This window comes from Suricata suricatta, chromosome 12 (genome assembly GCF_006229205.1).
Source record: "Suricata suricatta isolate VVHF042 chromosome 12, meerkat_22Aug2017_6uvM2_HiC, whole genome shotgun sequence".
In the NCBI taxonomy this organism is placed as follows: domain Eukaryota; kingdom Metazoa; phylum Chordata; class Mammalia; order Carnivora; family Herpestidae; genus Suricata; species Suricata suricatta.
This window is the reverse complement of record NC_043711.1, coordinates 6,174,905-6,201,423: the sequence shown is the minus strand read 5'-3', so window position 1 is coordinate 6,201,423 and position 26,519 is coordinate 6,174,905. Positions and strand designations below refer to the sequence as shown.

The window sequence follows — 26,519 nt, the reverse complement described above, 5'->3', positions numbered from 1 at the left end:
GTACGTAAGACAGCCTTCCGCAGCTCAGGATTATCCATCCCCAGATGCCAGTAATGCCGAAGTGGAGAAGCCCTGATAAAAACAGACCTCAAATCCATCTATCCATCCTCCATAGTCACCCAGATCTGCTTTGGATTTGTGAAGGAATCAGCTCAGGCTCCATCAGGGGGTCCTGCACCCCATATACAAAAGTACCCACTGCGGTCAGAAGGAGGCTGGAGCACCAAAGGGGTATAGACAACACAGGGCAAACAGGGTTGATGGGAGTGGGGACTTGAGAGATTGGCATTGAGGAGGGCACTTGTTGGCATGAGCACTGAGTGTTGTAAGTAAGTGGTGAGTCACAGGACTCTACCCCTAATGCCAGGAATGCACTGGATACACTGTATATCAGCTAACTTGACAATAAATTATTAAAAAGAACCACACAGGGCAGGTGCCGTGGAGAGGTAGAAATTTATTTGCTCTTCCAGCCACATCCGTCTCATTCATCTCTTTATTCCCAATGCTTAGTGCCTGGTGAGTGGTCAGAAAAATGAATGAATCACAGTCAGCAAACTTTTTTTTTTTTTTTTTTGGCAAATCTCCTGCATGTGTCTGGTACCCCGCATGATATTCATGCATCTAGGAGCTGTAAGAGATGAAAACACGTATATAAGATCATGTGGTCAGGCTCTCTCCCGGAGGAAGTTACACGGTGCTCTGGAAACTGGGGGGGAGGGCTGTGGGAAGGGATGCTTCGTGGGTCACAGGGCATGTAAGCAAAACCTCCAAAGGAATGTGTCAGGTGCAGAGCGGGAGGGCCATCCTGGCAGAGGGAACAGCCTCGGAAGGAAGCCAGGCCAGAGGGGCTGGGGACGGACGGGTTTTGGGCAAGGCAGAGGTGCTGGGTTTTGGGGAGACCGAACAGGGCCAGGTCTGAGGGCCAGGTGGGCCTGAGAGCCAGGTTGGAGAGTTTGGACTTGATCCTGAGGGCGATGAGAAGCCTCCAAAGAATGTAGACCAGAGGCGGGGCATGGCCGGTTTGCATTTTTGAAAGGTCACTGTGTAGTTGGGTGGAGGGGAACACAGAGATTGGGGCAGAAGATGAGTAAAGAGACTGTTCGCAGAAGTCAGAGAAGACAAGGGCTTGAACTTAGGGGGGTGGCTGGCAGAGAGCCGAGACTTACGTAGAAGTTTCCACGGGAAGGGAGGGGTCCAGGACAGCGTTTCACTGAGCAGAGCAGAGCGTGCCCCCAGAAGGCTGGTTCCAAGGCTGCCACGCCCTCGCACAGCTAACTGAATGGAGCAGGACGCCCTGCTCAGCCCCAGCGAGGAAATCTTAGCACTTTAATCCCCTTTTAGTTCAACAAGTGATTCAGGGCCTGTTGTGGGCCACTCATGGGGGTACAATGACTAAGGCAGACCCAGCCCCTGCCCACCAGGGGGGTGGAGGCAAGGGGACACACGGATGATAAAATAGAGACGCAGGAAATTGGCCTGCGTTAAGGATAAATAAAGAAGACGGTCGGGTGGCGGGCGGTGGCAGGACAGTTTGGGGTGGTGAGGGCGGACTTCTCTGCGTGGAGGCTCGAGGGATGGGACGGAACCAGTTGTGTAGGAACCAAGCAGAGGGAAGAGCATGTGCAAAGGCCCTGAGGTGGGCAAAGCTATCACGTGTGCAAGCTGCAGCACCGAGGCCAGTGTGGTAGAGCAGCGCAGAGAGGGGGGAGCACCCAGAGGTGGCTGGAGCCAGCCCCCGGGGCTGTGAAGGTCACAGTGGGAATTCAGATTTTACTCCCACTGCGGTGCGAGGGCCTCGGAGGGCTTCGAACGGGCGAGCTGCAGAGAAGGATCTGGAGGGAGCAGGAAGGCCAGCAGCAAGCCCAGTGAGCAGGGCGCTGTCACTGTCCGCGTGAGAAAGCAGTATTCCCACGGACCTCAGTTCAGCCCCACACGCTGCCAGTTGTGTTTTTAAATTTTTAAGTTAATTTTTAAAAACTTTCTGTTGAGGCATGACATCCACCCAGTGAAGGACACAAAATGCCCTCACCGTAAGTGAACGAGTTTACACACACGTAGCTCAAGTGTAGAACGTTCCTTTCCTCCAGAATGTCGTGTCTTGGCCTCTGCAGTCTTGACATTTGCACAAGGCAGCCTTGTGCATTCTAGAATGTTGACCTTGACCCCAGCTACCATCCTCTGGATGTCCACAGCCCCCATTCCTCTCAGCGTTTTTCTTTTCCTGCAAGTTTTTTTTTTAAGTCTTTTTAAAAAAATGTTTATTTATGTTTGAGAGAGAGAGAGAGAGACAATGCATGAGTTGGGGAGGGGCAGAGAGAGAGGGAGACACAGAATAGGAAGCAGGCTCCAGGTTCTGAGTTGTCAGCACAGAGCCTGATGTGGGGCTCGAACTCATGGATCATGAGATCATGACCTGAGCCACCCAGGTGCCCCTGGAAGTTTTTACCTTTTGATCATCTTCACCTGTTTCTCCCACCCCCACCCTTTACCTCCAGCAACCACCAATTTGTTCTCTGTATTAGTATGTTTTTTTTTTAGATCCCACATGTAAAGGGGGATCAAACAGTATTGATCTTTCTCTGACTTCTTTCACTTGGCGCAACACCTCCAAGGTTCATCCAAGTTGTCACAAAAGGCAGGATTTTCTTCTTTTATAGCCGAGTAATTCTCCATTGTTTATATATACCACAGTTTCTTTTTTTATTGATCCGCCGACGGACCTTAGATTATTTCCAGGCCTTGGCAATTGTGAATAATACTACAATGAACATGGGGATGCACATATGTCCTTGAGGTCTTGTTTTTGTTTCCTTTGTGTATATAACTCAGAAGTGGGACTGATTGTCGGATCACATGAGAGTCCTATTTTAAATTTTTTGAAGAACTGCCATTCTGGTTTTCTTTGAGTTGTTTTAATTCCAGTTAGTTCACATACAGTGTCTATTAGTTTCAGGTGTAGACTGCAGTGATTCAGCACTTCGTACGACACCCAGGGTCATCACAAGTGCGCCCGTTGATCCCCATCACCATCCCCCCGCCCCCACCTCCCCCCAGGAACCCTCAGTTTGTTCTCTGTAGTTAAGAATCTGTTTCTTGGGGCGCCTGGGTGGCTCAGTTGGTTAAGCCTCTGACTTCGGCTCAGGTCAGATCTCACGTTCGTGGGTTCAAGGCCCGCGTCAGGCTCTGTGCTGACGGCTAGCTCAGAGCCTGGAGCCTGCTTCCCATTCTGTGTCTCCTTCTCTTTCTGCCTCTCCCCCTCGCATGCTCTGTCTCTCTCTCATCAAAAATAAATAAAACATTAAAAAAATCTTTAAAAAAAAAAAGAATCTGTTTCTTGGTTTGCCTCTCTTTTTTTCCCTTTGCTCATTTGTTTTGTTTCTGAAGCTCCACATATGGATGAAATCATATGGCATTTGCCTTCCTCTGACTTATTTTGATCCGTAATATACTCCCTGGTCACTGCAAATGGCAAGATCTGATTCTTTGTTTATGGCTGAATAATATTGCAGTGTGTGTGTGTGTGTGTGTGTGTGTGTGCACCCCACATCTTCTTTATCCGTTCATCTGTGGACCCACCATGTTGTCTCCATGTCTTGGCTGTTGTAAATATTGTAAACAATGCTGCTACAAACATAGGGGGCGTGGATCCCTTTCCCTACTGCTCTGGCCGCCGTGCTGGTTTCCACAATGGCTGTACCAAAGTACGTTCCCCTTTCCCTCCATCCTCACCTACAGCTGCTGTCTTCCGTCTTTTTGATAACAGCCATCCTAGCAGGTGTGAGGTGATATCTCATTATCTCATTGTGATTTTGATCTGCATTCCCCTGATAATCAGTGATGTTGAACACTTTCCATGTGCCTGTTGGCCCTTTGGAAGCCCTCTTTGAGAATACCTCTCACTTTGGATAACCAAATGTCTCCAGACATTGTCAAATGTCCCCTGGATGGGAGGCGTAACCGGCCCCAACTAAGAACTGCTGCTCTAGAAGTTTCCCTCATGCCCTCTTTCCAGGCATTGCTGCCATCCCCAGAACATTTTATTTCTATCCCTATCCATTAGCCTTGCCTGTTCTCGAACTTGTTGTGAATGGAAATACATAGTGCCTCATTGCATGGTCTTGTATGAGTTATATAATGTCTTTGTGCCTCAGTTTCTACCTCTGTGAAATGGGTCAGTGACCACACCAGCTCACAGAGACCACGAGAACCAAATGAACCATTAAGGTCCATGAAGAGCAGGACTCAGAGAAAACACTGTGTAAACGCTACTTGCTAATGCTGTGATTTCATGTTAGCACCCTTCTTCCTGGCTCCCTGATGCCTGGGGTACTGCAGGCGGCCAGTAACCATTATGAGCATTGTTGTCATCGCCTTGCTTCTAAGCTGGACCATCTGGCATTCTCCGCACGGAAACTTTCTTCAAGCACCATTGACAGCTTCCTTGGAGCTTCCTTTTTCATGACATTTGTTTGGGGGATTCTCCCTTGTCCTAGAAACCCGTGCCTCCCCCTGGTTCAGTGGTGGCCCCGTGGGTTTCTTCTCTCACCTCTCTGACCGACTCCTCGGTCTTTCTGTCCGGCCAGTCCAGCAACAGCAGGAGACGGAGGCTGTTCTGCTTCGTCTCGGATACTGCCATTCTCTCTGCACGCACCCACGGGACGGTGGCCTGAACTCAGAGAGGAGAGCACCCAGAGGCCTGTCCTATCCATCCCTACTTCCCCAGCGGTCCTGCTGACATTTCCAACCACCCTCAGGGGCAGAGAACCGACCCTGGGTTCCACCCCAGCCCTGTCATTGGTGCAGGCGCCACCGAGCTGGGGAAGACAGAGCAGAGAGGGGAAAGCATTCAGAGTGAAGCTGATTAAGATTCAGCAATTCAATAATAATAATACTATTATCTCAAATAATTAAGATTATTTATGAAGGGGAGCACTCAGATATCAGACCAACATTAGCCAAGAGAAAGGGACCCCAAGTCACATTATGTAATGGTCGATTTTCTGGTAGTCAGGTTGAGTTCTAAAAAGACACCAAGTGCAGTTAATTTTCACAGACACTGTATTTAACCCAATATATCCAAATATTTATCATTTTAGTAAGGACCCAGTATAAAAATGGCCAAGGAAATGGTGGGTTATGTTCTTCTTTCCCATAGGCAGCATGCATTTATTTGTCTTTTAAAGTTTATGTATTTATTTTGAGAGAGACAGAATGAGGGGGGAAGGGGCAGAGCAGGGGAGGGGTAGGGGGAGGGGGGGAACTCCAAGCAGCCTCTGTGCTGTCAGAGCCACCGGCCACCTAGGCGTCCCCCAGTGTGTGCTAAACTACAGCACATCTCATTTCAGATGATAGATTTTTCTTCTGAACAGCTTGGTCTGCATTTACATTTCATAAAATTTCAGTCTTAAAAATACACACCTGAGGTGCCTGGGTGGTTCAGTCGGTTAAACATTCGACTTCGGCTCAGGTCATGATCTCACAGTTTGTGGGTTCGAGCCCCACATCAGGCTCTGTGCTGACAGCTCGGAGCCTGGAGCCTGCTTCAGATTCTGTGTCTCCCTCTCTCTGCCCCTCCCCCACTTGTGTTTTCTCTCTCTCTCTTTCAAAAGTAAGTAAAACCATTGAGAAAAAAAAGCACATGCACAAGCCTGAGCTGTTCCAAGTCTACTCACAAATTTTCCATTAATGGAACTGAGGGTTGGTCTTTTAAATTAAGATGAAGTGAAATTAAAAATTCAGTCCCTCGGTTGTGCTGGCCACCTTTTAGGTGTTCAAGAGCCACGTGTGGCTCACCGTGGTGGCCCTGTTGGTTGGCACAGGCATAGAAGCTGAACATTTTTCCAGAAGTTTCTGCTGGGAACAGCCCAGCGTTAGGCCAGGGTTTCTTATCAGCGCACGATCAGGCGCTCCAGGGTCAGATCCGTCATTGTCGAGGGGGCTGTCCTGTGCGCCGGACACTGTTAGCCAGCACCCCTGTCCTCTACCTGCTCAACACCAGTAGCACCGCCCTCTCCTGTCATGACAACTAAAAAATGCCAAACGTTCTCTGGGGGAAAAATCACCCCTGGATAAGATTCACTGCTAGAGATCAAAGCTGAGTTCAGATCCCAGCTCTGCTGTGTGCTAGAGCTTAGTGACGTCGGACAAAGCCCTAAGACCTGGTGTTTTCATCCGCCACGGAGCCACAAATGCAGCCACCTTCCAGCACGGCTGTGAGGGTGAAACCCAGCCTCCGTGTCCAGGCAGTGCCTGGAGGCCATGCCCAGCACGGAGCTGCTGTTCAGTAAACAGTGCCCGGGATCACCTGCTGCGAACCCACACGCACTGAGCCCCGTGTGTCCCCTGGAGAGCAGGGCAGCTCCTGGACCCGATGGTGCTGGGACGTGCTTGTTGTCACATCCTAGAGAAAGACACTCTGAATTGCTTAGCTGAGAAGAGTTTGGGGGAATCCAGGGGTCTGGGGTGTGGTCCCAGCTCTGCCACAAATCTGGTGCGTTGGGGCGCCTGTTTTCCCCTCCGTGAGGTGGGGGGTCATACAGTGATCCCTTTTGCAACAGAACCCACTGGCTCGGTGTCGGTTTCTCTGTGATTGTTTTCTTAAAGTACGTGCTTGGGTAGAGAATGCAGGATGGGGGTCTGGACAAAGGCCGGTCTTTGCTAATGCTGTGTCTTTTCTTTGGAACACTCCCTTCCCCTCTCCCTACCTTGTCTGGCCCAGCTGTCTCCAGCTTATTCTTCAGGTCTTGGTGTAGGGGGCACTTCCTCCAGGAAGACTTCCCTGATTGCTTGCCCCTTCCGGGTCTGAGGTGGGTGTCTCCTGCCAACCTCTATGCTTCTGCCATTCCAGCTTGATCACCTGTACTTGTGTGTTGTCCATCTTGGCCAGGCTGCATGCCCAGAATGGAGCTGGGGCTCAGGGGGCACCTGTTCTAGAAGAATGTGAATGGGAGCAGGACAAGAAGACAGGAGAGGAGGTTAGCAGGAAGTCACATGGAGCATGGAAGGATCTGGGGGCTTCTGATGAGTTAGTCCTGCCCACAGGTCCATGGACTTTGGCTCTGGATACAAGATGCAGGGGAGATGTGAGGCCCGTAGGGGGTCCACTGCTCACCATCTTCACCCCGGGCCCTGGCATGTGCCTTCTCCTCCGTGAGAAGATAAATCCACCCGCCAGGCTGTGAGAGGCTTGAGGGACGGGGTCTCCCGAGTGCAAGACAAAGGAGGAGCAGGGAGGGGTACCTAAGGAGGGATGCCCTGGCCAAGGGTGCTGGGCGGTGGGCAGGGGAGAGGCAGTTTCTGGGATGGCTGCTGTACAGCCCAAGCCTGGGGGTGATGAGAAGCCTGTGGAGTTTTCAAGGAGGCGGGATTCCAAACCCCTTGCCTGCCTCCCACGCCAGCCCTGCTTGCCCCTCTGCCCCCGGCAGGGACAGCCACAGGAGCATGGGACCGCACAGGGGGCATGGCGGGGGACCGGGGTGGTACGGACGGAAGAGGCCCAGCCCTCGACTCCCTGGCAGCCGGCGGTTCCCAGGAGGGCATGCAGAGCAGTCTCTCCTCTCCGCTCCCACACATTCCGAACTGCTCAGAGCCGGGCCGTGCCTCCCCCAGGGAGGGTCCACCTGGCGGTACCAGCTCCTGAGCAGGAAGGTGGCCGGTAGACCTCAGGGGCTTAAAGAATGCAACAGGCCCAGGGCGTGGTCCCTGTCCCCCTCAAGCCACAGGGACCCATGGGGGTCTCTTGCTTTGAGGGCAGACTCAGGAGCTGGGCTTGGCTGGAGGGCGGGGGTCCCCTGCTGCCCCTCCTCCCGGAGGGTGTCAGTCTGCAGGTGTTAGTCACTCCGCAGGCACTAATAATGCCAGGCGACCTTAGCCAGAAGCAAACGCTCTTCCCCTAGGGCAGGCCCTGCCCCTCTTGGGAAGCTCGGCAAGGCAGCAAGGCGTGTCCTCAGCACCCCTCCCAGGAGCCAGGCCAGCCGGGCTGGCTTCAGTCACCGGCACTTGTTCAGGGGGTAAGGAGCAAGCCCCGGCCGGCCAGGCAGGAGCATGGGCCAGGAGGGCCCTGCACGCCGGGGGTGCCGGCCCAGGCACCTGCTGCTTCTGGCCGTGAGCCTCCTCCTCACCTGCGGGCCAGGTAAGTGGGGCCGGGCCGGGGCAGGTGGAGGACAGAGCCGATGTGACAAGTGCCTCAGGCTTCCAAGCCTCTCACGGTCAGCGGAGATCTTCTGCTTTCTGGCCAAGGCCTGGGTCACAGCTGGCCAGATGAGGCTGTGTTTTCTGAACAGACAGGCAAGTGCCATGAGTTACAGATCTCCCAGGATCGGTGTGGAGATGGCCAGGCACCCATTCCTTCATTCACTGGCTCGCTCTGTTGACACCTGTGCCCGGCTCTCAGGTGGGAAATGAGCCGGGCGCAGCTCTGGGCCTCCAGGGGCTCCGGGCTGCTGGGCAAGGCAGGAGGCTGCCCAGTCACGGGGGTGCAAGGCTGAGCAGGAGCACTGACGGCGGGGAGTTTCCCTAAACTGCAGGGTAGCGTTGGGGTTGACAGGGATCCTATGGGCACGACTGGTGGGAGAGAGGGGACAGCAGGGAGAGCTGCATGTGCAAAGGCCAGGGGGCAGGAAGCCGCCCGTGTCTCTGGGTTAGTTCAGTGTGACGTGGGTGTTTCTGGACTGCATGATAGGGAGATGCCCCGGGGAGGGGTGGAATCCAGGAGGCGGTCTGTGAGGCCTCCGGGAGCTGTGTGCTTCGATCCCAAGGGGAACTTTGCAGGCCTGTTGTTCGTTCTGGGGGTTTAGCTTGGGCCCTTGCTGCCTTGAGGAAGCCCACCGGCCTCAGGGAAAGGCAGGGGTCCAGCCTGGCGTGTTTGCAGGCTGTGGGGAGAGACCAGGCTCTCTCCGCTACAGAGAGAAGGTCCAAGGGTCTCCACATGTGGCCCCTGGGCTGTCCAGATGCCTGGACTGTGTTACCAACTGCTTCCTCGGGCAGGCAGCCTGGGCTTTCTAGCCGAACGTCTCTGGTGTGCAAGACGTCCAGAGGCTTGTCGAAGGGGGCATCTGCCCTCTGCCAGGTGCTTAAGTGGCTGTTCCTTCACTCGTCCCAGGAGAAAGCTGGGGAACAGAGGCCACCAGGGCCGAAGGCCAGTCGAGAGGGGCTTCCCCATCCTTAAAGGGCTTGAGACCCTGGACACCAGCAGCCTGGGAGCCGGCCTGCCCCTCCCCTCCCAGGCCAGGCTGCAGCTCTCCAAGCAGGTGGGGAGGGCTCCCCGGCCCCCCAGCCCTGAGTCACTGAGGCCCAGCTCTGGCCCCAGGAAGAGCTTTGTGGTCAGACTTCATTGTGAGGCATCCACACAATGACCTGAATGGTGGGCGGGTTTGTACAGGACAGTCCCACCACCTCGGATGGGGCGTGTCCCCCTGAGCTGTCCCCAAAGCACGTAGCCACAAACAGAGGCTGTTTAACAGCTTTTGTCCCCAGGGTTCACTCTGGGTCTGATGCTGGGGGCTGTTGGAGCTGGGGAGACTCCCCTTCCTGTCCCAGGAGTGCTGGCCACCTGGACTGTGGGGTTGACATCCCGCCCCACCGCCCCGTCATCACCATAGTACCTGGGACACTTCTCATGACAGAGATTCCCCTGGAATCAACCCAGAAACCCTCCAGGACTTTTGACTTAAATGCTGGAAACGACTCCTTTAATCCCTGGGCAGAGATGAAAAGAAATCTAAATCTAGCACTGATAGGCTGTGTGTTCTTGGGCTAGACACTTACCCTCTCTGAGTTTCCATCTCTTCAAAGAGTAATTTTTTTTACAAATTTCAGAGCTGGAGGAAATCCATTCCTCACTCACTTCTCCCTCCACTTAGACCCAATCCATCTTGTTCCGCCTCAGCATCCTGGGCTCTCTCCCTCCTCGCCCCCAGGGCTGAGCCACTCCTAGACCCCACAGGACCTTAGTGATCATCATCTTGTACTGTGCACATGCTGGGCGCCAGGGTTTTACCTGCATTATCTTGATTGAGCCTGCGTAGGTGAGAACAGGGCCACCACCATCTCCCATTTTATGGAAGAGCAGACAGGCTCAGAGAGGTTAAGCCTTTGGTTTAAAGTCACCCAGCAAGGGTGCGAATCTCAGTGTCTGGAAGATTCCTAAGTCCTGCTGCACCCTCTGCCTGGGAGGGGGGTTGACAAAGCTTATTCGTGTCCTGGGAGATTCCTGGCACAGGGCTACCTCCCTCCCTGAGGGGAGATGAGCTGAGCGGCTCTCCTCCGCTGACCCCGCCCAGCAGGGCTCCCCGGGGCCACAGAAGGCAGAAGGGTCTCACCATGCTCTGCCGAGTGCCTTCCTGGCTCCCTGGACGCTGGGCCCTAACTCAGAGTCTAACCTGCTCTGGCCAGAATTTCAGCTCATTTTTCACCACTTATGACTCATCTCCCAGAAAAGAGGAGAGACTTGTTCATGGTGCCCCTGACCTTTCCTCCCAGGTACTGAGTGGCCTCCCCCAAAAGGAAAGAGATGGATGCAGGCCCTGACTTCTTCCTGTCCACCTTGTCACTGGACATCCCCAGGGTTTCACCCAGGTGGGCAGTTTGAGCAGGTGAACGAGCCCCTCCCGCCTTCTGGGAGGGTCAAGGCCGGACACAGTGGCTTACACAGGGGCCCACCCACCCTTGACGGTAGACTCAGTGGTCCAGCTTACCCTCCCCATTTCACAGACGAGGGGACAGAAACTCAGAGGAAGGTCCCCCTTGTGGCGGGGGCAACAGCTGTGCCAGGAAGCCAGACTGACTCCAAACACCATGCTCTGTGTCGCCCTGCCACTGCTTAGATCTGGCTTCTGGGTGTGGGTTCCAGCCTTGTCTTCTGGCTCCCTGCTCAGATCTCAGGGCTGTCCCCAGAAACCTTAGTGCATCACAGGCCAAGGGCTGTGGGGACACGAATGCCGAGTCAGGAGGACACATCCCAGGAGGGCGACCAGTCAGCCATCCCGGTTTGCTGGACGCTGAGGGTGTTCCTGAAATGTGAATCTCTAAGTGCTAGCATTGGGAAATCCAGGGCAAACCACGACACGTTGGTCACTGTCCATCCTGGCCCCTGTCCCGTACTTCCTCTGTTCCTCACACTTCCTCTCCCTTACTCATGAATGTTGGCTTCCCTGAGGACAGGCAGGAGAGAGAAAGCCTGGCCCTCATCCCTCTCCCTCCGAGCCTCCTGGCTGCCAATCCACCTGCTCTAACCACATCCGCACACAGTCCTGGAGGCAGATCATGCCAGTGGGTCTCAGCCTGGACCTGGCCATCAGCTCTGACGCACACACAGGCAAGTTTCCTGTTGCTAGGGCACAAAGGCCCTCATGTCCCCTTGGTGGGAACCAGTGTAGACGAGAAGAGGGAGTTGGAGGCTGGAGTCCTACCTGGATTCTTTGTGCTGCCCTCCACTCCTCCACCCTCGGGTCTTCCCACCCCAGAGTCTGATTTGTTCCTTGTATCGGAATGGCAAATATGCCATACGGCGGAGCAGTTAATGGTACAGACACTGGTGCCTGATGGCCTGGGTTCAAACCCGGCCTCGGCCACTTCCTGGACAAGCGAGGTAACCTCTCGGAGCCTCCAGATTCGTATCTAGAATGCGAGAACAAATGTGTGATTGAGTCATTGTTAGATCTAGATGAACTTAGATGGTCCCTCCAAAATAGTGGTTCTAACGAGGTGTGATGTCTGCCCTCCGGGGACGTCCGGAGGTATTCTGGTAGTCACAGCCAAGAGGGCAGGGGCCACTGACATCTGGTGAGTAACCGCCAGGGGTGCGGCAAACATCCTGTTCTTGCTCCTTCCGGTCCATTCTTTTTGCAGGAAGACTGCTCAGTGCCTACTGCCCTTTGCACGGGGCTTCTTGCACGGGGGGCTGTGCCTCCTTGGGGATACTGGTCCCATCTACGTCTCTCAGGGAACATTTATACCAGTTTCTGGCTTCTGAGACATGCCACTGAGGCCTCTCTGTGCTCCAGTGACCCCACACCACCCCTGTCTCTTTAAGTGCTTATAAGATGGACCTACTCAGTCCTAAGGGTCCCTGGTCTTCCAGGTCTAGTAAGCTCTTCACAATTCTGATCTTTACTCTGTTTTGAGACATCATTTCTTACCAGCTGGAGGACAGAAAACCTGTGTAGTCTCAGCTTTGGACTTTATACCAGAACCTTCTCAAAAAGAACTCTCCATTCAGAGAAAGAGTGAGCTGGTGGATGTGCCATTGACCCTTGATGTCTTCTGTTGCCTCCTGCAGGGACCTTCAGGCCAAGATCGATTGAAAGAGTGGGTGGAGGGGTGGCTGGTGATTCCCAGAAATGGGAGAGAGCTGTGTGCGCCGCGGATTATGAGGAAAAAGGATCTGGGGGCGCCTGGGGGCTCAGCTCAGGCCGTGATCTCACAGTTTGTGGGTTTGAACCCCATATCGAGCTCTGTGCTGACAGCTCAGAGCCTGGAGCCTGCCTCAGATTCTGTGTCTCCCTCTCTCTCTGCCCCTCCTTGCTCATGCTGTCTGTCTCTCTCTGAAAAATAAATAAAACATTAAAAAAATATTTTAAGTAAAACATTTAAAAAAGTTTCCTTAGGTTGAGGACTTAGTCCTATCAGACTGCCCCCTCCCCCCACACCAGATGCCAATCGCAAGCTCAGGCCGTTAGCTGTGCTTCTGACCAACCTGCTATAAATCAGAGGTTCCAAAGACCCCCTCCAACTCGGGGGAGGGGGTGTCCAAATACAAGACCAGGTAGTTACTTGTACTTCTGACCAACTGACTATACATGAGAGGTTCCCACAACCCTCTCTTTGGGTTCCAGTCATTGGCTAGAGAGGCTCACAGAGCTCAGAGAAACCATTTGCTTACTAGGTTACTGGTTTCTTATATAAGAATATAATTCAGGAGCTGCCAGATGGAAGAGACACAGAGGGCAAGGTGTGGGGAAGGCTAAGACCTTTTCCATCCCCTCTGCCCATCTCCACGTGCTCACCAGCCCAGAGGTCTCCCAGCCTGCCCTTTGGGGAATGAGTAAATCATCGGTCATTGGTGGTTGAACTTAACCTCTAGACTCTCTCCCTCACCCTTTGGAACTTTCAACCCTCTATTCACTTGGTTTGTATCAGTCATCCCTGCCCCCCACCAGCCCCCAGTGTTAGGCGTCGCCCAAAGCCCACCTCGTTAGCATAACAAAACGCACCTTATAGCTCCCTTCACTTGGGCAGTTCCAAGGGTTTTGGGAGCTCTTTGCTAGAAACCAGAACGGAGACCAAATATATACATTTCTTATTACAAATCACAATATCCCAGCTTCAGAGAAGGCCTTCAGGAGGAGGAGACGATTTAGCTGTGTGTCCTTAAAATTCACCTTATAGGAGAAAACCAAAATGAGCACTGATATTTATTCTCCTTCTCAGGCTTTCCTGAAAATTCCAGTGGAAGTAATGTGTGCTCATTGCAGAACACTTAGAAAACAGTAAAGACAAAACATGCGGGTTGAACCGAATCGTTTTTTTTCTTTTAGTTTTGGTTTTTTTTTTTTTTTTTTGAGAAAGAGAGTGTGAGTGGGGGAGAGGGACAGAGAGAGAAAAGAATCCCAAGCAGGTTCCACACTGTCAGCACAGAATTCAACGTGGACTCAATCCCACGAATTGTGAGATCATGACTTGAACTGAGGTCGCGAGTTGGACGCTTAACCGACGGAGCCGCCCAGGCGCCCCTGGACCTCAGCTCTCTGGACCTTGGGCGCCCAGTAATCTCTGCAGTTGTCGGGGGCGGGGCTGGACTGTCTTATGGGGTTGGTAGCCGCATCCCTAGCCTCTGTCCACTAGATGGCAGCAGAGCACCACTCATTGTAACGAACCAAACCTGTGGTGCTTTCCCGAATATTCCCTGGGGAAAACGTCAGCCCGTGTTGAGAACCAGCGCCAGAGGCGGATGCCCACAGCCGGCTCTCCTAGGTCACATCTTAGACCCGCGTCCAAACAGCAGGTGCCGACCCGCCCCCGCTTGGCCCCATGGGTGTCCTTGGGTCCAATCCTGTCCTGTAAACAGCAGCTATAAAGCCACACTGGACACACACGTTACAGTTTGTGACGTGAGGTTTCCGCAGCTGTGGCTACCGTGGACAAAAGTGCCCTGTCTTTTACTTCCCCAGCTGAGACCACAACCAGTATCGCTGTTCCTGGAAGAGAGAACAGCCCTGACAGCAGGGTGACAGGTGGTGCTCCGGTGTCCTCAGCCGGCCCAGACGGGGACCTCGGAAGCGCACACAGCACCGGCACAGCTGCCCATGGGAGCTCGGAGCCCCCCGGGGCACCCCTTGCCAGCCCCCCCACAGCGGCATCAGAGACCCAGGCAGGCTCCGTTCGGGTCACGAGTGAATCCCACCGCACACGTTGGACAGAGCCAGACCCTGGGGGGGCCTCAAGCCTTGTGACCTCGGTCAGCCCGTCCCCTTCTTTGGGAGCCACTGCAAAGATCAGCCCCTCCAAAGGAGCTTCACCCCCAGAAACCTCCACAGACACACTCTCTGCAGAAGCCACAAGGGGCCCAGCCACCGATCCGCTGACCATCCCCACTGGGGTCCCTGTGCCAGGAAGCAGCAGCCCCGGGAGGAGCACAGCTGTGACTCAGACCACAAGAAGTGCCCCGGTCACACGTCCAGCTGAGGTGGGGACGGCTGGTCATTCAAGTGCCCTGGGAACCACACGCTTACCATCCGAGATGGTCTCTTCTGCTTTGCCCGAGCTGTCATCCAGAGAGACTCCAGATTCCCGGGAGCGAAGGAGCCCAGGACTGACTCCGTCCAACACAGGACATCCCTCTGCCCCCCGTGAGCCTGGTTCTGAGGAAGACACCACGCTAACTGCCAGTGTGTCCCTGCCATCACCAGCTTCGGATCTGGGTGACGAAGCGTCAGGCTCCAGCACGTCCCCAGTGCAGAGAGTCACCTGTTCCGTGACCATGGGGATCCCGGGGAGCGCAGCAAGGACAGAGCCCAACTCAGCTGTCACTTTCCTCCTAATACGAAGTAACCCAGCAGCAAGTTCTGGAAGCGTCAGCAGGGCAGCCTCTCCCCTGGCCGGTCCATCGCCCTCCGGGGAAGAGACGGCAGGGAGTGAGCTCCCCGTCAGCACCTCCCCTGAGACCTCAGGCTCGCCCAGCCTCCCCACAGCCAGGACTTTGGCTTCGGAGCCTTGGGGGGGCCCTGGAACCCTCAGCATCACCCCGGCTTTTCCTTCCGCAGCCACCACGTCGCAGACCCACACTGCACTCCGCGACGACACTTGGCCCGAGACCAGTCCTGAATTCGAGACAAGGTCACCTCTAGCACGAGGCGCTGCTTCGGAGACTGCGTCTCTTCTTTCTGCTACCGGTGTGGCTCCTCGATCCTCCCCCACCTCTGGAAGCAGCACCTTGGACCTGACCTCTGGTGCCTCAGATGAGTCCTTGACCCTGACAGCCAGTAACGAGAACACAGTCACTTCTTGGCTGTGGGCCCTCACAACGTCCCTGCCCATGGCAACATGGCTGAGCACCAGCTCAACAGGGGAAAAGGCCTTCACTGCTCCTGACGCCTCAAGTCCAAGTTCATCTGAGACAGCATTTGCTACATTTACGCCTTCTGTACCTTCCCTTGAACTTGCAAATGGGGGGGTAGACGCCACCACTCTCCAAAATACGGATTCGACCACCATGGGCACAAGTGGGGACTTAAGTCCCCTCCCAGCCACAACCTCCCACCGGCTCATCATGAGCCCCCAAGCAAGTCCGTCCACCTCGTGGATTCATCCCCCCTCAGACACCTCATCCGGAGGTATCACAGCCCCGGGGGTGACAGGCAGCACCAATGTGTCCGCATCCGGATCTCCAGGCCTCCCCAGCACCGAAGCTGGGTGGAGCTCATCCCCGCCCCTCCCTGTTACCTCTCCATCGACAGGGCCCACACCCCCAGCGGCCCTGACCACTGCGGCACCCAGGAGAAGACTCACGTCAGAGGCAACAAGACCTGTCAGCTCCGTGTCCCCAGCAGAGGCAAGCTCGCCCCCAAGGCAGCCTGCTGCCACGCTGAGCTCTCTGGAAACCGGCAAGGCGGTCACTCCCACATCTGACCATGGAGAAACCACAGTCAATCCGGGAACAAGTTTAGCTGCCAGCTGGAATCCATCTCTGCCTTTGACACACAGCGCTGTGGGGGTCCCAGCTTCCTCCAAAGCAGCCACTCCTGGAAGGCAGCATGGCGCCTGGTCAGAATCAGTGACCGTAGGGAGAGTTGGGCCAGAACCCTCTTCTCCAGTCTCCTCTGTGTCCCCTGAGGTGACCACTGCACTGGGCGTTTCCCCTACAGAGCTGGAAACTGCAGCCCCCACCCCATCGATCCCTACGTTTAAGGAAATAATGACTGAGAAGGCATCAGTTTCTTCCTCCGCCTCTGTACTTCTGGGTGCAAGGTCTCCCCCGTCTCCCCCAGGGGCCACATCTTCCATGGGCACCGGGGAGGATGCGGGGACAAGCCTACCTGCTTCAGGGGCTAACTCATCTCCGGGAGGGGAAGTAAGCTCCTCTCCCGATGCGTCCACCAGCCTTAGCCTCAGTGCCGATTCTGCTGATCTGCCCAGCAGCCGAGCGACCAGGGCCCCGCCCCTCGATCCCACGGCCTCAGCCTGGGTCTCTTCATCAGCATTTCCCGACTTTCTGGCACAGACAAGCCACCCTTCTCCCAAGACTATTTCCTCCTCAGGGCTAGAGCACTCCAGCCTGGGAGTGGAGACTGGCCTGGCCAGCTCCTCATCAGGACCATTTACCTCTTCTGAAGCCAAGAGGGTGCCCTCCTGGACATCTGGCTCTACACTGCCCGAGGTTCCACCCAACAGAGGTGAGACTTCTGGGTCAGGGAGCACCCGTTCCTGGTCTTGACAGCTTGCCCCCATTCACCAGTGAGCACCGACTATTTCTGCCCTCTTGGAGATGGGTTTGTTTTCCTTGGTGTGGTCACTGAAGATGGTAAGAAAGCTCCTCCCCCTTTTTAAACAGGATATTTGGCTTGTTGTGCTTCAGGATTCTGGCTTCAGGGGAAATGTCCAATTGGCCAGGGGGCCACTAGAGCTCCCACATCTGGCTTCCTTCCTGTAGTCGAGGTTGCTCCTTCGTACTGTGCTGTGTCGCCTTCCTGATGGAAATCACACTGTTTAAAAACCTTTTGTTTTATTGAAGCAAAATATATAGTTCCGTGGCGTTAAGCACATTCACACTGTTGTGTAACCATCCACATAATCTGTCTCCAGTACTTCATCTTCCCCAGCTGACTCTCTCTTCCCGTTAAACACGAATTCCTCATTTCCCCCTTCTCCGAGCATCTGAAATCCCCATTCTACTTCTGTCTCTGAATCTGACCATTCTAGATACCTCATCTAAGTGGAATCATGTAATGTTTGTCCTTTTGTGTCTGGCTTATTTCACTTAGCATGTTTTCAAGGTTCATCTATGTTGTAGCATGTGTCAGAATTTCTTTCCTTTAAAAAAATATTTATTTAGTTTTTGAAAGATAGAGACAGAGCACAAGCAGGGGAGGGGCCGAGATAGAGGGAGACACAGAATCTGAAGCAGGCTCCAGGCTCTGAGCTGTCGGCACGGAGCCCAACTCATGTCTGTGAGATCACGACCTGAGCCAAAGTTGGCCGCTTACCTAACGGAGCCACCCAGGCGCTCCTCTTTCCCTTTTAAGGCTGAGTAATATTTCATTGTAGATCTATTCCACCTTGTGTTCATTCGTGCATAGACGGACACTCGGGCTGTCTTCGTGTTTTGTCTATCGTGAATCCTGCTGCTGTGAACATGAGCGTATAAATATCCACTTGAGTCTTTTTGATTCCTTGGGGGCAAATACCTAGTAATAGAGTTGCTGCATAATAGGGTAGAATACTAAATTTTTATGTTTAGATTTTGAAACTTCTTCGTGAGGTCACTCGCTGTCACCCAAGATAAGAGTCGGACGATCACAACTAAGCTTCCCTAAGTATCTCTGATTGGCGATCTATCTTCATAAGACTGGTGGGAAGAGAAATATGTGACTTCTGTGTCTGTCCGTCTCCCTGAGATGACTGATCACATTACCTTCGCTGTCATTGGTTATAAAACAAGCAGCTTCTGATCGGGGACCTGGCAGCCTTTCCTGACGCTCTCTAGTATATGCCTTCCTCTATGTCCTATTAGAGTATCTGACTCAAAGTCACCTGGGCAGTCATTTGCCTCACTCATGTACCTCTTTGGCAGCCCATTTTCAATGCACTAGACCAGCACTTTGATGTCCATGGCCCCAGACGTCATGTGGGTTCTGCTGATTCTGGGACTAGAGAGAGAGGAGACTTACTCCACCGTGCTTGTTCATGGCACAATTCTCATGCAGAGTTGGTGTTCCAGTCGCCCCAAACCTGTGTTCTCCTGTCTCTAGCCTTTGAATACCACTTCCTTATAAATGTCTTGGTTTCCAAAGTGGGCACATACTGGTTTTTTTCAGGTGCCTTCCCTCTGCCCTGACCAATGTCCATCCAACCCCGTCTCTCCCGCAGGCACTGATGGGACTGTGGTGTCCGTTACTCACTTCCCCGCGTATGAAGGTTCCTCATGGCTGAACAGTGACCCTTCAGCACCTGTGTCAGTGGTGGATTCTGCAGGTATGACGGTTGCTGCTAAACTCTGTCTCTCTGGGAACCATGTTTTCTATTCTCTGGTAAATTGTGCTTCTGCTAGAACTAGTCTGAGAGGTTGGTACCACCTGGATTTCTTCTAAAAAAGGTAGATCTCTTGGCCCTTCAATATGGGACTTGAATATCTCCAAGGACACAAGAGGCCAGCCAATGTTGAGGATGTTTTCATTAGTAGATGGCTTTTCTTGGAAGAGTCCAAACTAACATGATAAGACTTGATCAGGGGTGGTCGATAGTCCCTGGAATGATCCTTACATGGGAAAAAGCCACTATCTTGGAAGACGTGATGCCATGAGACAGTCAACTCTGTGTCCTGGAGGTTTTCCTGAAAAGGAAATGGTTCTCTCTTGTCAGGAAGGAGTGATAGAGGTTTCGAGACTGACCTGTCACTTTAAAATCTAATCTTCCCTGTCTTTCAATTCTCTTTAAAGGTCAAACAGGAGTTTCCAAAATGGGAAAATAATAAGATAATAAAGGTATTAAATTATGCCCTAAATCCTTAGAAATAATATTTAGTGGTCTAGGGTTTCAGATGGGGAAGCGGAGACCACAAGGCATTTGGTGAATAAGGGTCAGATATGGGGAAGGAGCAGTAGATGTAGAAAAGGAAGGACAGACTCTCCCCCCATTGGTCAGAAACAGGATTTGTTAAATGCTGTCTTGGAACAAACTCAAAGAGATCCATGTAATAATCATAGAAACCTTACTGCAATCACTAATGCTTCCTCAAATCGTGAGTACACGTTTTAGCAATGGAGGGCTTGGGGGGACAGCTACCGTTATCATGTCACAGCTTCTCCTGGTGGCCAGCCCATGACCACTATGTTTGCTGAGACTTTAGGAGTGAGTCGGACTGTCAAAAGCCCTGAACTGACATTACTGTACATTTCCACGGCTTCTTCTGAGAAGCCAAGCACACAGCCTGATGTAATCGGTCCCTTTCTCTGCCTGACGCCGCATCTGCCTTGATCTTGACAACTAGGGCATATCCTCATCCTCAACTCCCACCAGGTCAACTGCTCAGAGAGACACAAGTTCCCAGGAACTCATTCTGGAGGCTGAAACAGCCCATCCATCTCAGTACAGGCCTCCTCTCAGGATCCAGGACGGATAAGGTCGGGCATCCTGGGTGGTCAGCAGCACAGGACCGGGCATCATGGGAACACCAGTCCTTACCAGCACGAAGGGCAAGCAGAGCTCTCCCTCAACTCTTCCCATGGCATCCACAGTGTCAGGGCATACGTGCCCAGTAGCAGTGACCCCTCCTGAAGGAAATCTGGTTCTGAGTACAAGTTCCAAGGGACAGAGCTTGAAGTCTCCTACACCAGAGATAACGCTGTAAACCAGTTTCTAAAGTGAGACCCCGCTGACCACTGAGAGGATGGAGTCACTTACTCACCTGGTTTAGTGAAAACCAGATTGCTGGTGGGCGTGATCAGTTGAACAGCTGTCCAACTTGGATCAGTACCTCAGTGGAGACACTGGCTGCTTCTGAGACACTGCAGACATGGAGGGAATTCATCCGTTCACAGTTGTAGTGCTAGACTCCGTGAGGGCTGACCACATTCTTCCGTTCCTCCCCGCTCAGAATCACACAAGGTCACACCACTGATGGTCACAGCCTTCACTCTGGAGGCCACCAGCCTCCATTCTTCCTACATCGGCAAGGACCAGGGCAGAATCTCGTTCCTCGCAGACTCTTGGACTGAGGGACACTAGTACTTCTTGGATTCTAGCACAGCCACAAAGCCTGGTCTTTTCCCAAATGCTCAGTGACCCTACTACTGAAATCACTGGGACCGAGTTCACTTCCTGTGACAGAGTACCTATCCCAGGCTTTACTCAGTCAGTGGGTGACACCGGGATCCCCAGAAGAACCAACATCAACCAGTGTCTCACCTCCCACGGCTGAGTCTTTCTTTACACATGACCTTCAGCACACCAACAAGCCCATCTAGGACCGCAGCAAAGGGCACACTCTTACTCTGGACACCAGAACCACAGCCTCCTGGGGAGGGACCCCTCTGCAGAGACTCAGTTTTTCACTCTCAGAGATGACCACTCCCATAAGCAGAGGATTAGAGGCTCGGTCATAGACAAGACCTTCTTTTTTGGAGGTCTTGGAGGATTTGGAGAAGAGGCCAAATCCCTGTTCCCCCTGGTACTAAGCTCAACCTCAGCTTCTTATGTTTCTCTCAGAGAGATCAGAACGCCTAATTCTCCTCCACCTGCCTCAGGACTGACACTGTCTACATTCTTCATCAATATTCAATCCCAGGAAACCACAGTTTCCCCAGGCACTGGCTCCCCAGATGATTCCTGGTCACTGAGCATTGCTGTGGGAGATCTCTGTGGCCTTGAGGTGATCTCTGTGGCCAGGCCACCAAAGGCCACCACCACCGCATATGGTATTGTTGTGACTCTAGCCATTGAGGAGAGCTCCTCTGATGTAGAGCCCAGTTCAGCTCCAAGTCTTAATAACTGTATCCCATTTATAAATAAGAACCGAGTTCCTGACTTCCCTTGCCCTGGGGATTCTGAGATTTGGTGGATACTATTCAAAGAGGAAGGAGAAGATTAACAGCTGAGAAGGTCCTTCTGGTTGTGTGGCCACATATCTAGTAGGATCATTTTACTTTCTCTGTGTAACTAGTGACACTTTTAGCCTCCTTGAGCCCCAGTCCAGTTCCTTCCAGTCCGAGCCTACCTTTCCCTGCCCAGATGTGAAGTCTGCATGATGATAGTTATAAAAGAATGATAAAGGGAAATAAGAAAGTGCCTAAGATATATTACTTGCATACGTCTGCTGATATAATAATTCATGATGTAAGCCTGATTTTACTTATGGAGAGTCAAAACCAGGGGAGGGAAAAATGAACCAATGGTGAATTCACGTATTGTAGGTGATAGAGACTACCCCCAAAAGCTTTTGCTTGAGACCCATCAATTCAGCAGTCCCACCACCAACAGGAAGCTCTTCTGTAACTGTGATGGAAGCCACCTTCCCGGTTTGATTTTGTGCCAACAAGGGAGTCAGTCCTCGCAACGTGCCTTCTCAGAGACAGAGGAGGACATTGCTGAGCCACTGTCTAGTGAGGGCATTTCTTGTGTGTTCCCATCTTGAGGGAAAGCTAGGCTGACACCTCAGTCTTCTTTTCCTTCAGGTCCTCAGGAGTCTGTGATGACCAGCACTGGGGAGCTGAGTGAGGGGACATATGGAGGCACCACGTGGCCAACGGGCGACCCCACACCTCTGAGGACTGTCATCAGCCCGGGTGTGTATAATCAGTCTTCTGTGTACACTATGCTTGTGATTGGCCCCTGGAGTGAAGTAATTGATCGCCTGAATCCTAGGTTCTGGTACATAATCAAAACTTTCTGCTGTTGTATCCAGAGGCTATCGGTGATATTTTTTAATGGAGATTTATTGACGTCTAATGTGACTTGCTTCTCCTTAGTAACTTATATGTTCAAGAGCCAGTCATTTCAGCTTTAGGAACAGATATAGCATCTTCGCAAAAGAGCTGACCAACTGTGAAGGACCTTCCTGACTCAGACACATTCAGTAAGGTCAGGCATTGCCAAGAACAGGGGAAGGTAGACCTGAGATGCCATTGGTTTATTCCATGGGACAATTCATGATGAAAATGATTATAACGCTCTCCCTTGTTACAGTATTCTTCAGGGGAGAGGAAGTGTCCATTTAAGGTGCCGGGTGCATGAGTGCGTCTGTCCTGACTCCTGAAAGCAGTGCTTTCACGTGTCTTTCGATGCTGGAAGGTGAAAGGGCTCTGCCCTTTCCTAGTGAGAGGTGAAGGATATGAAAATGTATAGGAAGTAAGGTGCCTTGATCTACCTCTTCCCCAACCTGTTAAAACCAAGCTACAGAGATATTCATTAGAATCACGGTTTTGAGGTCTAGGAGGTCAAGACAGATATTAGACTAAGAGAGATAGAAGGCTGGACCAAGGAAGAGAAATAGAGCAAAAGGTGGGAGAGTTTTCCCCTATTCCTGTGTAAAATCTTTACCCCGCACTAAGACGTGAGATGTAGTATATAGGTCTGCATGGAGGCCACACTGATATATAAAAACCTAGGATGCCAGGGGAGCTCTGAAAGGCATAGACCGAGCTCATATACCCAACGTTAGCCACGAGGTTGGACGATATGATTCCTGCCACCCAGAATATGTGCAGGTTTGTAAGGAGAGAGGAAGGAGAATCAAAACCAGAAGAACCCCTTTATTACCCCCTTGCAAACTTCCTAACTGAAGAGCTGTTTCAGTCACAGGCCTGCCCACCAGACGCCCAGGGACCTCGGAAGATACCATAAACCCAAGCTCCAGGGAGCCCAGCGGCAGCCACGAGACCAGGATCACTCTTAGGGAGACTCCGAAAGAGACTGCTCCTGTGGATACCACCGTGGGGCAGGCCACCCCTCAATCCCTGACCCCAGGGAGTGGCAGCACCAAACTCCTTTCCTTGCCCACAGGAAACACGATGATGGCAGAATCATCCACAGAAACGGCACTAGTCACAACTAACATCTCACATGCCCCACACCCAGCTGAGGCTTGGTCTAGTACATATTCTGAGACACCAGAAGGGACAAGCCAGGCAGGAGGAACAGTGTCCTTCTTTCACCCAGAGTCAACTTCTGTAGGTACCACAGGGAATGTCCAGCAAGTCAGCTCAGCCCTGACTTCAAAGACCACCGAAATGGACTTGTCCACATGGTTTGGCTCCACTGACCGGACCACGGTGGACACGCATTCCCCTTTGAGCACATCTTCCACTGGTCTTCAAGACTCTGCAACGAGTTTAGTTCTCCCCAAGGTAGCCACAAGCTCAGTGACAGAGAAGTCTGAACCTAAAACCACAGCATGGGTCAGCACCATGCTCATTCCTTCCACGGCCTTCGGTAAAAAGGCAACGACAGTTGGACGACAGACAAGTGGATCTGTGGGCAAGCTTTCATCTGGCCCAGGGTCAAAGCAGATATCTGGGAGTGACCCGACATTGAGTGCCTCCCCTCTGGAGCCAGACACAGCTACCTCCACCCTCACAACCCACGTTCCTCCAGCAGGACCTTGGACTTCTGACAGGTCAGAAGGCTCAGCCACTATCAGCCTTGTCCGTATGGCAAGAGCAAAAACCAGTTCTTCTGTATCTGCTGCTTCCCCTCTGGGGGGCCCCAATTCTGAGTCCATCACCGGGCTGGAGACAACTGGGGCCACATCGCCACCTGGGACCCTCTCTGTGACATCATATCCTACAGAACTAACAAGCAAGGGCGGGGCTCTTACTGTGGGGGCCATCACCTCCAGCCCCAGGGGAGCAAGGTCAGTGTCAACTGTAATGCCTAGCCCAGAGAGGAAGTCCTGGGCCACAGGCAGCCCCCAAGCACCGGGGACCTCTCCATGGACTGTCACAGACACAGCTGTCCCGTCATATGTCACTGGTTTGCCCAGAGTCAGTTCTACAGGGAGCACGCTTTCCTCCTCAGCAGGGGCTGCTGTAACAGATGAACAACAGACAAGTGTTTCTGTGGGTGAGGCATATGCCTCTGCTGCCATGTGGTCAGACAAGACCACTGGGAGTGAGCTGACTCATGGTGCGTCTCTAGAAGCCACAGACACATTGCATCTCACCTCCAGAGAACAAACCACATCGGCATCTCTGACCTCGAAAAGCCAAGCCATCGCCAGCCCCAACACTGATACCTCACGCAGAAAAATGAGCTCTTCGCCATCTGTTGTATTTCCTTCAACAGGGTCTAAGACTCTGGTCACCATCACAAGTGTAGCGACTAGTGAGGCTGCCTCTATGACTGAGCAACTGTCACAGACCTCATCTCCTGCAGAAGTGAGCAGCATGAGTGCAACCACAGCCCCCGCTCCAAGCGTCACCACCACCGTCACCACTATGGGAACCAACTCAGTCCTGATTACCACACCCAACCCAGGGAGGAGAGTGAGCACCGCGGACAGCACCTTAGCCTCAGAGGCCAGCACATCTGCCTTGGAACATCCTTCCACCTGGTTTTCTGCAACAGGCACGTCATCCTTAGCGTCAAGCGCTGAATCAGGCTCCTCTTCTACTCCCCATGGCACTATGACTATTACTGGAACCAGCCTGGACCTTCCGTCTTCTCATGCTTCAGCTGAAGACATGAGGTCCACAGATATGAAAATACTGAGTCTTTCAGACACAACTGTATCTATGCCCATCTCAACGTCTGGCATCGAGAAGACGAGCCCTTCACTTCCTGATATTTTAAGCACAAGTTGGACTACCAGTAAAAGAAGTACGGAAGTTCTGCCTGCTTCAATGGCTTTGACTGACCGTCCAAATACAAAAACTGACCCCGATATCCTCCTATCCATTTCACTGCCTGATTCTCTGCACACACGTGACTGGACTACTGGGAAGCCTGTGTCATCAGCCACAACCACTACCTCAGCTCCTCCAGGGGACACAACTCAAGGCTTCAATGTAATGAACACAATCAGACCAACTACCTCACACATACCATTCTTCACAACAGAAACAGGTATAGCCCCTTCCCTGGGTTATACCCCTACAAATAAAGAGAGCAGGACAGAGGAATACACCTCTGACAAAATATCTACCCCAACGCCTCCTCAGTCCATGAGGGAATCATATACCACCAGGGGCCATATAATGCAAGACATGACAAATGATGAAAATGCAACTACGAACACACAGATTGGTGCTACTGGGGCTACATTCCAGGACACACGAGGCTGGGACACATCAGCCACAGACCTGGGGTCTCATACGCACTCAGCTGTGACTGTGACTCAGGGCTCTCCACGATCAGAGATGGCCACGAGCATGCACAGAGATTCTGAACATGTGTCACTCCGAAGTTCTCACTCTGGGCAGGACACCAGCTCTCCATCTTCCCTGGTGCCTTTTCAGGACATGGCCTCAGCTTCTGCAGTGGCCCCCACACTGCCAGCCAGTAGTCCTTCTCCTTCTGCCTCTGTCATCTCAGCTCTCAGCACTGACATGCCGAGGACCCCCAGCATGTGGGGCACGAGCTCAGAAAGTGTGACCAGTTCAGCCTCAGGTCTGAGTCAGAGCTCAGTGGAGATCCGGGCCACGTCTGAAGCCTCCACCACTGCAAAGTCCATTCACACTCCTGAAAACACAGCAGTGACCCACGTGGGGACCCTCAGTTCCTCACGGGAATCCCAGTCCTCAGCCCCAGCTGGCTCAGAGACAACCCCAGGCACATCTCCCAACGAGACCTCCTCCCTCAGTGGGGACACCATGGCTTCCACACTAATGCCTGGCTTCTCTGCAACCACAGAAACGGAGACACAGTCAAAGTCCTCCCTGGTCCCGGAACCACAGGAAACCATCATGTCCCTGCACACCAGCTCAGCCCCAGAGGAAACCACTGTCCTTTCTGAGGTGTCCACTGGTACCAGTGCTGAGGCCTCCAGCGCAGACGTCATCTCCCCTAGCAGGACATCCATCCCTGGACCTGATCGGCCAACGATGTCACCAGACATCCCCACGAACATCAGCAACAGGCTCTCTATCTCACCTGTCATCTCAGAATCTGTACCCATATCCACCGCCACCAAAACAGTTCCGCAGCCAGCTACATCCCAAGGCACAACAGCCTGGGACACATCAGCCACAGCTTTGTGGGCAGAGACGCACTCAGGTGTGACTCAGAGTTCTCCACGCTCAGAGCTGAGCACTAGCGTGGACAGAGGTTCTGAGGATGCGTCACCCACCAGCCCTTCCTCCGAGCAGGAC

The 26,519-nt window shown here is 53.0% G+C and overlaps 2 protein-coding genes and 2 long non-coding RNA genes across 6 annotated transcripts in view; 2 read left to right on the top strand and 2 right to left on the bottom strand.

Annotated features, from left to right (window-relative positions):
* Positions 1-455: 455 nt before the first annotated feature.
* On the bottom strand, positions 456-9,283 carry LOC115273248. 3 transcript variants are annotated; one of them, XR_003900754.1, is made up of 6 exons: positions 8,970-9,283; positions 8,124-8,277; positions 6,708-6,927; positions 4,550-4,669; positions 1,170-1,278; positions 456-631 (listed from the first exon to the last, which is right to left on the bottom strand). It is a non-coding gene; the product is annotated as an uncharacterized LOC115273248 (long non-coding RNA). The 3 variants fall into 3 exon arrangements; XR_003900753.1 differs by having other exon boundaries at positions 6,708-6,932; positions 8,124-9,283; XR_003900752.1 differs by having other exon boundaries at positions 8,124-9,283.
* Positions 9,284-10,937: 1,654 nt separating this feature from the next.
* Positions 10,938-23,226, top strand: LOC115273470 (mucin-16-like). Its single transcript, XM_029916528.1, has 9 exons — positions 10,938-10,988; positions 13,987-14,005; positions 14,172-15,510; positions 15,819-16,051; positions 16,488-16,892; positions 18,586-18,690; positions 21,888-21,998; positions 23,008-23,144; positions 23,215-23,226. Exons 1-9 carry the CDS (start codon positions 10,938-10,940, stop codon positions 23,224-23,226), a joined length of 2,412 nt encoding a protein of 803 aa, XP_029772388.1.
* Positions 18,891-20,327, bottom strand: LOC115273249. Its single transcript, XR_003900755.1, has 3 exons — positions 20,123-20,327; positions 19,900-20,042; positions 18,891-19,048 (listed from the first exon to the last, which is right to left on the bottom strand). It is a non-coding gene; the product is annotated as an uncharacterized LOC115273249 (long non-coding RNA).
* An 876-nt stretch (positions 23,227-24,102) lies between the features above and the next one.
* The window catches only part of LOC115273469 (mucin-16-like), a 3,189-nt gene continuing 772 nt past the window's right edge, over positions 24,103-26,519 (top strand). The window contains exons 1-2 of the mRNA XM_029916527.1: positions 24,103-24,695; positions 25,668-26,318. Of these exons, the coding sequence (XP_029772387.1) occupies positions 24,297-24,695; positions 25,668-26,318 (1,050 nt within the window). The 5' untranslated portion in view covers positions 24,103-24,296. The remainder of the gene's footprint in view (positions 24,696-25,667; positions 26,319-26,519) is intronic.